Source organism: Colletotrichum abscissum, assembly GCF_030869225.1.
Source record: "Colletotrichum abscissum strain IMI 504890 chromosome Unknown Scaffold_17.1, whole genome shotgun sequence".
In the NCBI taxonomy this organism is placed as follows: domain Eukaryota; kingdom Fungi; phylum Ascomycota; class Sordariomycetes; order Glomerellales; family Glomerellaceae; genus Colletotrichum; species Colletotrichum abscissum.
Window position 1 is genome coordinate 684,078 of NW_026850065.1, and position 14,203 is coordinate 698,280.

Sequence of the window (14,203 nt, forward strand, 5' to 3'; positions counted from 1 at the left end):
CTCGATAAATCCGGCCACCTGCTACTAACAGTAATAAGATGTACTACTCAGAGCGGAAAGTCGACGTGAGAGGGAAGAGTGCCTCCAGCCTCACTACGGGAAGGGAACGTATTACTTCCTCCTTAAATCCAGGAGCAAGGGAAGTTACTCCTAGGCGAGACACCTTCTTGCAATGAATGAGTTCAAGGCCAGGAAGGTCCCTTGACAAGATACCTGAGGCAGGTGAATATCATCCAGGAGCGGCCCCACCAGCACCTTCCCGCCTCCACGCGTCTCCTTCCTTCCAAGAAGGATGAGAGGGTACTTAGGGGGGCCTATTCGCCTTTCCTGTCACCAGCACCCCATCCGGCCATTTGGCCGGGTGGTTAGACTCTGACGCAGAGTCGATAGTAAATGAAATACTCCAATGACTTCCGTGCTGGAAACGAGGGGCGCGCTGTTCGAATCCGAATAGGGGCGTAAATTATAAGGTCAGTATCCCCCTCCATCCCTGTTTTTTTCTTTTTACTTCTTTTCTTCCTTTTTGATTTTCATTCCAGTGTTTTTGCGGCCGGACGTTAATGCTTCTGATGTCCCAAAATCTCAACGGAAAGGTACACACACACACTTAGGGGCTGGTTCTTGACTTGCCCAAATGGAAATGGTGAGCGTACCATGAAAAGATACAGGCAAGACTAGTTAAGATGCTCAATGTCAATACCTACAGGCGTACTATTCTTTCCCTCACATAGCTGCATAGAATAGAAGAGGACCATCCCCTCCTGCTCTGTTGAGCGTCTGACTGGAGGTCTGGAAGGCCCTCTCTCATTCTTTCTCCACCACTTGCTTCCTGCTTTTCGCCCCTTTGTGAAATGAGCAGTAGCGGTGCGCCCAACATGACGAACCGCATATAATCCCCGTATCCCCATCCCATCCCAACTTCAACCTCTTCTTCTCTTCCATCCACCTCGTTTTGATTTCATTCTCTCCAACACATCACACTCTCGCTTCAATTTTGGCTCGTTTTCTTGGAACCCAAGTTTTGGAACCTTCATTTCCTCGGGCAGTGCTGTCCATACAACACAGTCTCGTCATTCCCCTCATTCTATTCTCGGGCGTTTTCAGCAACAAAACACCATCATCATGCGGCTCCCTGGGCCCTCGATGCCCTCACAACGCCAAAGCCAGACAGCAGCCGGCATCGCTCTCGTCATCTTGGCCCTCTTCACTGCCTTTGCCGTGACCCAGGCTGTTCGACCATTCCAGGAAGAGTCCACCCTCTCTCAGAGGGACAACATCGTCCAGGCCAGGCAATTCCTTCCATGGATCTTTGGCGGTGGTCAAACTACCACCATTGCGAATCCTGCTCAACCCGCCATCACTACTCCTCTCCCTGCGGCTGCACCACCCACCCCTAACAACCAACAACAGCAAGGTCCTCTTGGCGGTGTCATTCCTCAAGTTGGCCATATCATTCCCAGTCTGCTCGCTTCTTTGACTTCAGCACTTGCAGCAGTGGTAACTCCGGTTCCATCTATCCTCAACCCTGGAAATGTCGTACCGGTTGTCACCAATGTTGCACCCGCGCCGGTTGTGTCCATACTCCAGCCTGGCGGCGGCCCCGTCATTCCAACAGCCATCCCGAATGTCGAAGGATCCAATGGTGGACTCCTGCCTCCGATCCAGAGTGCAGTCAACAGCATCGTCGATGTTGGTGGCTCCGCTCTACCTCTGCCTGCCGGGTCTGGACTGCCCGTGCCTCTTCCGACACAAGTCGTTGGCGGCATCCCGGTTTCTGAGGTCACTGCGGCTATTGGCAACGGCGCCTCCATTATCACCAATATTCCAGAAGTGCTTGTCAGCGTCGTATCCTCCATTGTCGGCCATATTCCCTCAGCTGTTAACAACCTTCCCTCACTGATTCCGGTATCTGACATCGTCGGTGCCACCGCAGTCGTCCCGGGCCTTTCGTCTTTAGTTGCAAGTGTCCTGCAGTCAGCTTCAGTCATTATGCCGCTTCCAACGACAGCTCCTCAGCTCCCTGAAGACTTGCCTACCGACGGAAATCTTTGTACTGGAGTTCTGTATGAGAGCGGAATTCCTACTTTCATTGCTGTTCCTTGCCCTAGGCAGTCTTCTCCTCCCACCACGTCGGCGGCGCCTTTGTCTAACGCCCCAGCTTCGAATTCTGCAGTCGTCCCAGCAAAGCCTCCTGTATCTTCTCAACCTGGCCTTTCCACTCCTGCAGCAACTCCGACAGCTGGACCTTCGCAGCCGCCTCCAACAGCATCGTCTCCGGCTGGTGACGCAAACGCTACTCCTCCTTCCAGCAATCCTACGACCCAAGCTGGAGCTGGAGGTCCTGGCAACAATGGCCAATCACAGAATACTGCTCCAGCAGGCCAGCCTCAATCACCTGTGCAATCTTCGAGTCCGGTGGATCCCAAGCCAGGTAAGAGACAGTCTATCTCGATTTGCACAGTGTACTGACTTGCTCCCCTAGCCAACCCTTCACCTGCTGCCACTCAAGCCCCCAACCAGGCAAGTAGCGGTGCAGGACATTCGCCATCGGCATCAGCTCCCGCAGCCAGCCCCCTAACCACGTTGACTGTCGCTGCCGGAACAGCTGTCTCCAATCCCAACGGCGTGTCAGCCAACAGCGGAAACGGACAGAGCCCTTCTCCGACGCCTCAGGCAGGCGGCTCGGTCTTCGGAGTTGACGAGGGACAAGATCCTTCCTCTGGAAACAACATACCACCAGGCACACCAGTCATCCCCATTTCCGATTGCCCTGCCGTTGTCCAATGCCCTGCATGCCCGGCTTCCCCAGCAAAGCCTCCTTCCGGCTCATGCCCTTGCCCTGGTCGAGGCTACTCTTGTTCAGAGTGTCTCAATGGATGGTTTTGTCCCCCAGAGGAAACTCCAATGCTGCCAGCGCCCTGCGGAATGGGATGGCCTTGTTACCACTGCAAAGGTGGCTGGTACTGTGCTCCCGACAGCAACAACATGGCACCCGCTGCCGCAAACGATCCTCCCGTCGTTGTGATCAAGACTGTGACAGCTTTTGTCGCTCCCCAACCTACTGGAGTCGGCAATGGTGGTACTGGAGACGGTGGAAACACCAACGGTTCTGGCAACAGTGGTAATGGCAACGGGGGCAACGGAGGCAACGGCAACGGCAACGGCAACGGCAATGGAGCGCCTGGCAACGACGACCCTGGCGCTGGCAATGGCGGCTCTCCGGCTGCATCTACGCCTTGCACGACGGCGAGCAATGGTCAGTACACCGGCCCTCTAGGAAATGGTGCCGGCTCGGCCCCCAATTCCAGCCCGGACAACTCTGGCAGCGGCAATGGCAATGGAAATGGTAATAGCAACAGTAGCGGCAACGGCAGCGGCGACGGGGACGCAGGCAACGGCAATCCTGGCAACCCCGCATCAACGCCTTGCACAACCACCGGTGGCCAACCCACGGATCCATCTGGGTCTGACGGTGGCTCTGGAGATGTTTCTGGAAACAGTGGTCCTGCAAACATCCCCGAACCACCGGCTGCATCTCCTGCTCCCCCTCCGTCCAATCCAAACCCTCCAGCTAGCCCTAACCAACCTCCCAGTCCCGTCTCCCCGGCACCTAACGGAGATCCTCCAGCTGGGTACGGTAGTTACCCTGCGAACCCTGCCAATGGTAACTCAAACAATGGATCTGGTAACGGCTCAGGCTCAGGTGCACCAAGCGGCAACGGAGCCCCTAGCAACACCGACCCTTCAATTCCAGGACCCGGCAGCAACGCAGGTGCAGGATCTGGCAACGCAGGCGCAGAATCTGGCAATGAATCTCCGGATAACCGTGAACCTCAACCCGCTCCTGAGGTTACTGGCTGGGAGTATCTTGGATGTTTCAAGGACTCTGCCGTTCGAACGCTCGATGGCGACCCATCCATCTATTTCACAGGGAGCATGTCCAATGAGAAGTGCATTGCACATTGTGGCTCGATGGGTTTCCAGCTCGCCGGCACGGAGTACGGCAAGGAGTGTTGGTGTGGCACTGCGTTCCAGCTGGCCGTACGCATCCCGGAAGAGCAGTGCAACGAAGTCTGCGATGGCAAGTCAACCGACATCTGTGGAGGTGACTGGGCTGTTACCGTTTACAGTCGAAGCGGCCGGGCTTTGAGCTTGCCGTCCGATGACGACGTTGCCAATGGCGCCGGCGGTGGCAACGGTAACGGCAATGGCAACGGCAACAGTGGATCCGGCACCGGAAACAATGGAGGTGCCGGCAGCCCACCTTCTGCACCTCAGAATCCTGCTCCGGGACCTCCTGCGGGACCTCCTTCCGTACCGTCTGCATCACCTCCTCAGACACCAGGTCAAGGTCAGCGTCCACCACCCCCGGCAGGAAATCCTCAAGACAGCAGCACTCCTCCTGCGTCTCCGAATCCTGCACCACAGCCTCAGATCGACATTGCTTCTCTCATCCAGAGTATCATCAATGCGCTGCCCAAGGCCCCCCCTGATGGTGCATACGGCAGCAGTCTTGGAGCAAGGGACTCTGGGTCGTCTGACAGCAATGGACTCGCGCTTCCCGCCAACTCTGCGGTTCCCGATAACAGTGCGGGAGGTTCGCCGATGATGGGTCCGGGTCCTATCAACCCTATGGAAGGACTCAGCCGCTATGGTGACGAAAAGAAGGAGGTGCCAAGCCGGAACATGAAGCGCAGCAGTATCATAGGGCGGCGAGCGGCCGCGAAGTTTGACGGTATTGTCTGCGTTGGAGAAGATGGGAACGATGGCGATTGCTTGGCGAAGGCTCAAGTCTAGAAGGAAAGAAGTTCATGTTATCACGACGTTATCATCATGTATGAATTATGATCACGGATGCTGGGTTCTCGTTTCTGCACTTACGGTTACTGAAAGTTTTTGGTAAGAGGCGGGCTTTGACGTATGAATATTGCCTGGCCTCAGATAATGTAATGAAACATGACTTTGAACGTTCCATCTTGAAGATTACTGTTTGATTGATCTTCAAGCTTGTCCACTTTGTAATAAATCAGATGAGACCGCGAGGTCTAGAACTTGAGAATACACCCACCTCCGGTCCGCGTCCTCAATGCTCCCCCGAGCTATCGTTCCCGTGGTGTGCGGTTGGCTTGCTGAATTGGATCATCCTAAAATTTCCATACCTGTTGAATACACTACAGGATAGTGAGAATATGAGATAGCTAAGTACTAGTCATTCAACATTAACTATACGTAGACCTTGGGCTCGTGATAGAAGGCTATGACGCCTCACACCTCGAGACTGAGGGAGTTATCTATTGTCTAAGCACATTTGATGGAACAGGCAGAGACAGGATTTGAATACGGCTGCACTAACTACTTCCCTCCTTGTTCACACGCGAGTCGCATCCAAAATGGCATCCGTCAACCACCAATCCACCCTCTCGAGCTGAGCCTTTTGCGACACCTCGAGCTGCGTGCTCGTGGGCAAGCTCGCGTTCGCGTTACTCTGGTACGCGAACTGCGGGACCAATCTCACGGGGGACTCGACAGACTCCCCTGCTCCCAGGGCGCCGTAGCTGTGCCACGTGGGCGAGGTGGCGAGCTTCTCCTTGTTCGGGTCGCCGCGGCGGATGAAGCTGCCGATGTAGGCGCGCCACTCGAGCGCGAGGCTCTTTTCAAAGGGCGTCATGACGGCCGTGGCGTTCTGGAGGTAGCTGTTGTCGGCGGAGTGGGCGACGTAGTTGAGCGGGTACGGGTTGGTGGTGCTGGAGTAATTCGTGCCGACGCCGGGGGCGTTGAAGCGGAACGCCCAGACCTTGTTCTCGCCGACGGCGTTGGACATGTATCGTCCCACGAGGCGCTCGGAGCCGGTGATGCCTTGCTCCCCGAACGGGCTGAGGGCCATGATGTACGACTTGAAGAGTGTCAGGAAGAAGTTGTCTGGGCCGGCGTAGCCAAAGGTGGAGTTGTTGGGGTAGTAGCTTGCGGCCTGCTTGACCTGGCTGTCGGTCAGGTTCCAGATTCCGTTCGTGGTCGGGTCGAGGGCGCTCGTGTTGCGGGGCGCCGTGTTGGCGCCCTCGTCGTTGACGAAGCCCACGACTGTCTTGACCTTTGCGACTTTGCCCTTTTTGAAGAGCCGTGAGACTGAGTCGGTTAGGGTGACGCCGTCGATCATGGGCAGGAAGGCGCCTGAGCTGCCAAAGGTGAGGTTGTTGAATTCGCTGGCAGGTCCGAGAATTACGTTAGCAGAGGGACTTGTTTTCTTTTGCCAGCATATCGGAGTTTCAAGGTGGTGGTTTCATACCCTGAAGAAGCCTTGTATTTGAGCAAGGCGTTGTAGGCGTTCACCAGTGCAGGAACAGAGGCACCTTGGAAGCAGTCCAACTGAGCCTGTCCGCCCGTGCAGTTGAGCAGCTTAAAGTACTCTGCGTTGCGGTCCGCGAGCTCGTCGACGCGGAAGCTGGGAGACCTCTGCACGGAACGGGGCACAGCCTTGGAGAACAGGCCCTGGTTGTCCCCGTCGTAGAGCGCCATCTGCGAGACGACGGCGTAGCCGCCGCCGGACTGGCCCATGACGGTCACGTCGGCGGGGTCGCCGCCAAAGGCCGCAATGTTCTGCTTGACCCAGCGGAGGGCCTGGCGCTGGTCGAGCAGACCGGCGTTGGCGGAGGGCAGGTCGGGGTGGGCCATGAAGCCGAGGGCCCCCAGGCGGTAGCCGACGTTGACGGCGACGAAGTCCTGGCTCTGGCCGACCCAGTCGCTGAAGTCGTTGTTGGGCGCCGCGCTGTACTGCAGGCCGCCGCCGTGGATGTAGAACATGACGGGGAGCTTGTCGCCGGCTTTGGCCTTGGCGGGCTTCCAGATCCACAGCTTGAGGCAGTCTTCTTGGCCGGGGCCGGAGCGCGGACCGACGATGTTGCTGTTGACGACGCCGTACGGCGCGCCGGCGAATTGGACGCACCGTAGGGCGTTGTCTGTCACGTCGATTACGTCTGAGCCCCGAGCCGCGAGGGCCTTGGGGGGCATGAAGCGGAGCGAGCCGACGGGGGGCTCGGCGTACGGGATTCCCTTCCAGGAGGCGACACTTTTCGCGAACCCAAGAAGTTTCAGAGTCAGCTATGTAGTTTGTCTCGGGAGGATCAAAGACGAGGAAGGACAAGGGTGCAAGGTTAGAGTTAGAGTTCCGACATACGTTCCGTTGTTCTGAACCACGCCTAGGTAAGAACCAGCCGAGCCAAGGTTGACGACAGGGTTGGTGGCATTACCGCTCGGTGGAACGCCGGCACCAAGAGCGGGCGAGGCCGCGAGCAGCAGCGCGGCCGCGCTGGCAGTCAAGACGAACTGCATGACGGAAGTTTGATTGAGCTTGGTGTTTCGACTTTCCTCTCGAGATGCGATGCCGTGCCCGAGATCCAGCTTCAGATCAGGTCTTGGCGGGAGGACACGATGGGATCTTTATAGCCAAGTGGCCGGCAGAGGCCCGGCTGCCCGGCAGCCCGGCTGGAGCCAAGCTGGAGATCGCGGAGGGGGGGGGAACATGGGCATGGCAAGGATGGCAGGAAGAATGTTCAGCAGAAGTCGAGATCAGATGAACTGCCGACATGGGGTAGAGATGAAAGAAGCTCGAGAAAGATGCTTAGATGCTGTTCGGAATGCGGAGAATGTGGGGATTCTCTGGGGTGCGCTGCGATTTCCCCAGATTGTTTCCCCGCAAGGGGGGTCATTGCTTTTCCCCGACGCCCTCGCACAATGGTTACCAGAGTGCTGGGCCCGTAGACCGTCGTCATCCGTATCGTTTAGCATTCTCCCGCAATAGGGAAGGGCCCAGCGGCGAACTGCCATCTCTCGGGGCTCGTGTGGGCCTGGCATCATGTCCTAGCCGAGGGTGTATGGTAGCCGAGGGTAATGCATCTTTGACGCAACATTTCTGTCTGGAGACGTCTGAATCCAAGTTTGTGGTTAGTGGTGCATGACGGCTCTATTAAGCTTCAGGATCATCCCAGGCCATGTCAGTCCAGCAGGGGGATTCGTTCTCTGGTACTGGGTAAAGTCTCTCTACGGCCTTGCTACTACATTGTCGATAGTTTCACTACCCGCAATCTAGCCTCGCACCTTCTCACGCTTTCCTCCAAGTTCTCCATCGTGCATGTTACGACAGAATAAATTCCCGGATATGTCTGTTTACAGAACGTCAGGCAGTATGGTTCATACCATAAACCAAAGGTCCCTCTATCTCCTCTAAGTCCTAGTACTGTGGCATCTACCTGGTTGACTGGTTCCACTGGTCATGGCGTTCCTTGGTGTGATAAGTGCGCCTACCTTGTCCACGAATGAAGTAAAATCACTGGGAGCGTTGATTTACTTCCTCCCAGAAGAATGAATGTATGCGTCGAACGAACAAGGTGAGCAGCGAGCCATTCAGTCTCGCGGGTGCGGGGGGACGGCCCGGGGCCCACTTTCTAACAGCAGCCGGCGGTCGCGGTGGTCCGGAATCACCGACCGGGAGGCATTCGCTTGCTCGTCGGGGCAAAACACCTTGGACCCATTTGCAGCCTTCAAGTGCAGCGCGTCCTTCTTGAAGGCCACGAAGACGAATATCTTCTCGTCATGAGCGAAAGAAGGCGTTCGATGGACCGCCCGTATGGGTGAAACTCACCCAGCAAAGCTGAGTCACCTGCCTCAGCACTCCCGGGCTCTCCGCCGTAATCATCAATGCAGTGAACTCGTATACTCCCATAGCGTTGCTTACGCTGCAGGATATAGAGGCTGTGCGACATGAATGCCGGGAGAGCGGAGATGCGGATCGGCGTCCAAGTTCACAGTGTAGTAGTGCTGGCTTGCGATAGTGAGGTTCAATCACGAAACAAATCAGCCCATGAGGCGACATATTCGCAGTCGAATCTGCTCCTTTCGATCATTGCCCGTGCCAAACGTTCCTCCGCTTCCTTCTAGTAAGTTGGGAGCAGTCGCCACTCTCGCCGCCACCGCCGCTGACTCTTGCTCCCTGCCTCCCATCTCAGGTGAGCACATCGCAGACACTTTGAGTGAGTTTAAATTGCAGTGAAGACCTTGCATCGTAAATTGCTTTGACTAGACTGGAATGGAGGACCGGCCAATAGGTATCCAATCCCAGAGGAAAGACGGGCGCTAGCAGGTTCGCGCAGGTTGTGAGATGGTGCATTTCCCAAGGTAATTACTATGTACAAAAGGTGGGTGCCGCTTATGCGACTGCAGGTCACTTTGGGCGCCTCTCAGGGCTGTGAGCCTCGGGTGAGAATTCGCGAGGAACACTCGCCAGCTTACAATGATTTCAAGTGCTCCACGGAACGGTGAACGCCGCAGGCGGTTTTGTTTTCCAAAAGTTTCGGTACTAACTTGATTTAAACAACATGCTAAATACAATTTCCTCCTGTGAACGCAGACGGGATATCGCGTGCTCTTCTCCGTGCTCTGCTGCTATTATGCTGGGCTTGGTAGCTAGCTGCCTTCGGCCGTATTTACCGAGTAATATCGTACTGTTGTGATGTGATCTCATTATGTTGATCGGCCGTTTGTCACTTCATATCCGGGCCCTCCATAGCCCAGCCATGTTCATTTCCATCGCCCCAATTTCAAAGCTTTGTTTCCTTCTCGAGTAATTGATCTTCTTCTTAGATCTGAAGAGCGCCGAACGTCGCAGCAGAAAGAAGCAAAGCGCCAATTGTAAGTCCCAGCGTGTTCACCCCAGCAGGGACATGCACCCCCGCCGCCGCATTCGCCGACGAAGTAGAACTCGAGCCGCTCCCGCTCCCGCTCGCCGAAGCGGAACCGCTTCCCGACCCGGAACCGCCCGACGCAACGACGCTCGCCTGCGCCGAAGCGGGCGGGTCGACGTTGCCCGTCGCCGTGGCGGAGGCGTTCACGTTGCCGTTGTCGCGGCAGAAGACCTCGGTGTAGCCCGCGCCCTGCTCGAAGAGGCAGTCCTGGAGGTCTTTGACGGATTGGTCGAGGGCGAGGCAGTAGAGGCCGCAGTTGTCGTAGTAGGCGACCACGTCTGCGTCGTTGCAGCAGGCGGACATGATGTCTGTGTGGTTGCCGCCGTAGGGCATCGCGCAGACGCGGTCGTGTTCGGGGGTGTCGTAGAGGCTTGCGGTGCAGGTCGAGGTTGCGGAGGGGGCGGCGGCTGTGCCTGTTGATACTGCTGTGGAAGACATGTTTGCGGTTATGTTTGGGGTGGTTTGGTGTGTGGGTGTGGTTGTGATTTGGTATTAGGAGTTGAGGTGTCGTGATGTTCGTTTTTTTATGCTTCAGTCACTGGTGATGGCGGCTGCGGATTGAGAATAGAAAGAAAGGAGCAGAATCACTGGAGCTGGACATAAAGGGGGACGGGGAGGTAAGTAAATATGGATCTTGTTCTTTCTACCAAGTCTTTAGCGAGTCCAAGAAAATCCCATCCCTTTTCTTTCTTCTTCGTTTCCCTGCTTTTTGTCGTGTATTGTTTCCCTGCTCTGGATCCTGATGGGCGCGGTGGCTCCAGTCTGACGTGTGACAACAAACGAAAAAGCTGAAAGCCTTTCTGCGCATCCCGGCAGTGCTCCAGCCGCAAGCCTGCAATGCAGGTTTAGTTGTGCATCCACCATGCTCTCTCTCTTTCTTCCCCGCGGTCGATCCTATTAATATTTGGGCCGTTGATTGGGAGACTGGTCCCGTTGTCTGGTGGGAGTCGATCCTCCCCGTAATGGTCCATAATGGCGTGGTTATAGTCCTAGGAGGAGCCTCCTTTGTGTGGAGAATGGGTAAAAATCGTAAGGGAAAAAAGGGAGAAGGAAACATCGCGTTGAGCCGTTGGTTGGAGGCTCCTCAAGCTACGGAAGCTTGCCAGCCCACGTCGTTACATCCGTCCGACGTGCAGTAGTCTACTGAATGGTTTGATGTGCTGGGCTACCATTGGCGTCGGATCGGCCGCAGCCACGGGGACTGGCCGCTGCCCGGCAACCGGCAATCGGGGAGGTAAGGAAGGCACTAAGAATTAGATGGTTGCATCCAAGGGACTCGGAAGTCGGGAGGCCTGTTGGGTGGATGCTGGTGGTGCTGTGCCACCATCTGTGCCACCATCGGGAAGTCTCTTGGTTCGATAACTATCCCACCGGTCCTCAGCGGAGCTCCCGGGAGGGAGCCGGTGCGGTATCCCGCGTGCACCGAGGTCGCCCGGGCTTCGTGACGGGATTTGTCGAGTTTATTGGGTGACCAATTAGAGGGGTTTGCGATACGAGGGAGGAGTCGTCATCTGAGACCTTGTTTGGGAGCAGACGCGCAGAGATGGGAGAGAGTAAGCCTTGAGAGTTCAGCTGGCTGCAAGGTAAAAGCCGGCGGTGCAGACTGTGACCGCAGCCCTATATTTCACTGCGATTTTAACTCACTCGAACGGTCTTCCACATGCTAAGGCACTCCGTAGACGAAGGGGGGGGGGGGGGGGGGGGGGGCGGGGGGGGGGGCGCCGGCGGACGCGCGCCCCTCTTTCTTTTTTTGTCATTTCTCCGCCCCACGCCGGGGCTCCGCAGCGGGGGGGGGGGGGGGGGGGGGGGGGGGGGGGGGGGGGGGAGTCAGCAGCGACGGTGAGAGTACCCGTTGTGATGGCCCCCCTTGAAACGATGATTTGAGGGCTTTTTGGCACGAGAAGATGCTGCACAGTGGTGAACTAGAGAGGATTCACCTGCGGATGTTATTTATCTGAAGGGCTTAATTCGGCGATTGAACCTCATCATCGCGAGTCAGACGTTACTAGACACTTGGGCATTGGCAAATTGATTCTGATTGTCAGAACTTATTTTCAGCTCCCCTCTTGCACTGCATTCTTAACTCACGCAAAGGGCGTGTGACGGGCCAGCCACTCCATCCTCTTCATTGCACTGCATTTATAGCTAACGAAAAGGAGATTGTTGTTTCCGTGTCGTCGGAGAAAGGAGGCAAGTCGGTCACTGTAAATGGGGCCCAGGTTTTCTGCCCCCGAGTTGTCAGCAGAGGCCTCCCGCTCCGTTACACGACGACCGGAGCCGCTCGCCGGTGGAAGTGGGTCTTTGGCACCGCCTGACATCTACTAGGCTCACTGCTATAGTAGAAATTGTAGGAGTTTAACACACACCGAGGAGCTCTGGAAACCCGAATGACATCAAACAGTATCTTAGAACCGAACAGCGAGCTCGATGCCGCAATAACGAAAGGAGTATAGAGGGCTCTAGAACCTAGCTGCGTTACGATGCGAGTAAAGCAAAGACTGGCGGCTACAGGGCCTGGCGTGATGTCAGACTGGTGACCTATTCGGGGCACCGAGACTTAGAAAGTGACAAAGTGAACCAAAGGTTTGCACGAACGAATCTCCAGCCTTGGCGCAACCATACCTGAGCGACTGAACATGTCCGCCAAAGTCATCCGCGTACCACAGCCCCTCCGTCATTACCGAAAAAAGGCGTCCAAGGCAATCGTGATGGCGTTGCCAACTCAGCCCAGCTGCATCACACTCACATTCACTGCATCTTTAACCCGCCCAAAGAGATCTCGAAGGGGATGCTTACTCGGCTCCTTTCTGCGTGACCAATGAATAGGCGGTGTAGTTCACTGCATTCTTAACTCACGCGGAGGGTCTTCAATACCCTTCTCGAATAGGCTGAAGACAAACGTTAGCGGCGGATCCTCTCCAAAGTTGGCCATCTTCTCTGGACTTTCCAGATGATGGTAATGTAGTTCGAATTCTTCAAACAAAGCGAGTTACGCTGGATGCGCGTCGCTGTGGACGCTTGGCATGCTGCGACTCCGACCTCATTTTTGTCCACCAGCTGTGAGGGCTTGGACGCTGGTGCAGGCTGGTGGTTTTTACACTCCATTTGCGCGCAGCACTCACATCTTCGATGCAGTCTTAGATCAAGTCCGGAACAGCATTCTCAACCAATTTAGAGGGTTTTTGGAATGCTGGAGTGCTGGCCTCTGCTCACTTATTGGGCAAGGCGAGGAGATGAGTAGAGAGGTGGGAGGTGGGGGGAAGGGGGTCGGCTTGAAAACTGTAGTTGACTTGTTGGGCGTTGCATCACATGTTGGGCGTTGCATCATGCACTGCATTTTTAACTCATCCACAAGAGGCACAGTTAACCTGCTCCAGCGAATCACTTACCCTATCTTCAAATAGCAGTGGGAAAAGCGAGGCTGAGGTGCGGGACTTCTTTTCTAGTCTGCCGGCGAATGCTTCTCCGTTCGGAGCCGTTCATTGTTTCCGGATCCGAGTGCCGGCGAAAGTGGGTCGCCCAGACGCCGGCTCTTCAGGTGGCCTGTCTGCGTTCATCAGAACACGGTACGCATAGTTCTAAAGAAACACGTACAACAGGGATAAAACTAGAGTAGCGAAGCTTGCACGAAGAGGAAAGCGTTCAAGGATCTTGCCACGACTTGTGATGCTCCAGGCCAAGTGACCTAACCAACGATCGGAAGCTCTTGACCTGACTTGAGGTAGCCTGCATGCAGAATAAGACAGATGTAAGAGTAGATAGCCAAGACTAGGCAGATTTAATGTAGAAGAGTCAGTTTGGGAGAAATCATTTACCATTCGCTTGGATTTGCTTATCTAGAAGGCTGAGGGAGGCTAGTATAATCGAGGTAGCATATCCCATCGTGACCATGCTTGCCGCCCGCTTGGAATCGAAGATCTGAGTCTCAACTATTCGTGCTATAGATCCAGTCCTACTCAGTCATATATGCTTGTAAGATAAGCATACCACTAGAACTTACACATTGAGGTTCCACAGTCGTTTAGCTCGGAGACTTCCTACCTCTCATCATGTTACACACAGCCTACAGCCTAGGTACCGTACCCGAAGCAAATATAGCCACCAAGACCAGATAACCAACAAACGATGAAACCATCACCCATTACAAAGCCTTTTTTCACAAAACCGTGGTGAGGGGGGAACGGGAGAAGCGGGTGCTACCGTTCCGTACAGGACCCAGCCGCCGCGCCCAGCCTACGAAGCACCATAAAATCCAACATAGTCGAAACGTTCACCAAGGGAAAACACTGGTGCAACAAACGGCCAGGATACCCGTGCCATCCCGCTGGCTCCGAATATTCCCCCGCGGACGTGTCAGTACCTGTTCTCCGACTCCCTTCCTTGAGGTAGCAAAGAGCCGCACACAGGATGCCACTCACTCACAAAACCTCAGTCATCACAATGTGCGAAGCATGTTGGAGATCTTTTTT

General features: G+C 55.5%; 4 protein-coding genes across 4 annotated transcripts; 1 reads left to right on the plus strand and 3 right to left on the minus strand.

The window, feature by feature from the left end:
* Positions 1-1,122: 1,122 nt before the first annotated feature.
* CABS01_07890 (WSC domain-containing protein) lies at positions 1,123-4,797 on the plus strand (the record flags this gene model as incomplete). Its single annotated transcript, XM_060541252.1, has 2 exons — positions 1,123-2,431; positions 2,483-4,797. 2 exons carry the CDS (start codon positions 1,123-1,125, stop codon positions 4,795-4,797), a joined length of 3,624 nt encoding a protein of 1,207 aa, XP_060402752.1.
* A 571-nt stretch (positions 4,798-5,368) lies between these two features.
* On the minus strand, positions 5,369-7,326 carry CABS01_07891 (uncharacterized protein; the record flags this gene model as incomplete). Its single annotated transcript, XM_060541253.1, has 3 exons — positions 5,369-6,200; positions 6,284-7,063; positions 7,172-7,326. The coding sequence occupies 3 exons, from the start codon at positions 7,324-7,326 to the stop codon at positions 5,369-5,371; spliced, it is 1,767 nt and encodes a 588-aa protein (XP_060402753.1).
* A 1,071-nt stretch (positions 7,327-8,397) lies between these two features.
* CABS01_07892 (uncharacterized protein) lies at positions 8,398-8,716 on the minus strand (the record flags this gene model as incomplete). The annotated part of the gene is made up of 2 exons (XM_060541254.1): positions 8,398-8,577; positions 8,636-8,716. 2 exons carry the CDS (start codon positions 8,714-8,716, stop codon positions 8,398-8,400), a joined length of 261 nt encoding a protein of 86 aa, XP_060402754.1.
* Positions 8,717-9,629: 913 nt separating this feature from the next.
* CABS01_07893 (uncharacterized protein) lies at positions 9,630-10,172 on the minus strand (the record flags this gene model as incomplete). The annotated part of the gene is made up of 1 exon (XM_060541255.1): positions 9,630-10,172. One exon carries the CDS (start codon positions 10,170-10,172, stop codon positions 9,630-9,632), a length of 543 nt encoding a protein of 180 aa, XP_060402755.1.
* Between the last annotated feature and the right edge of the window lie 4,031 nt (positions 10,173-14,203).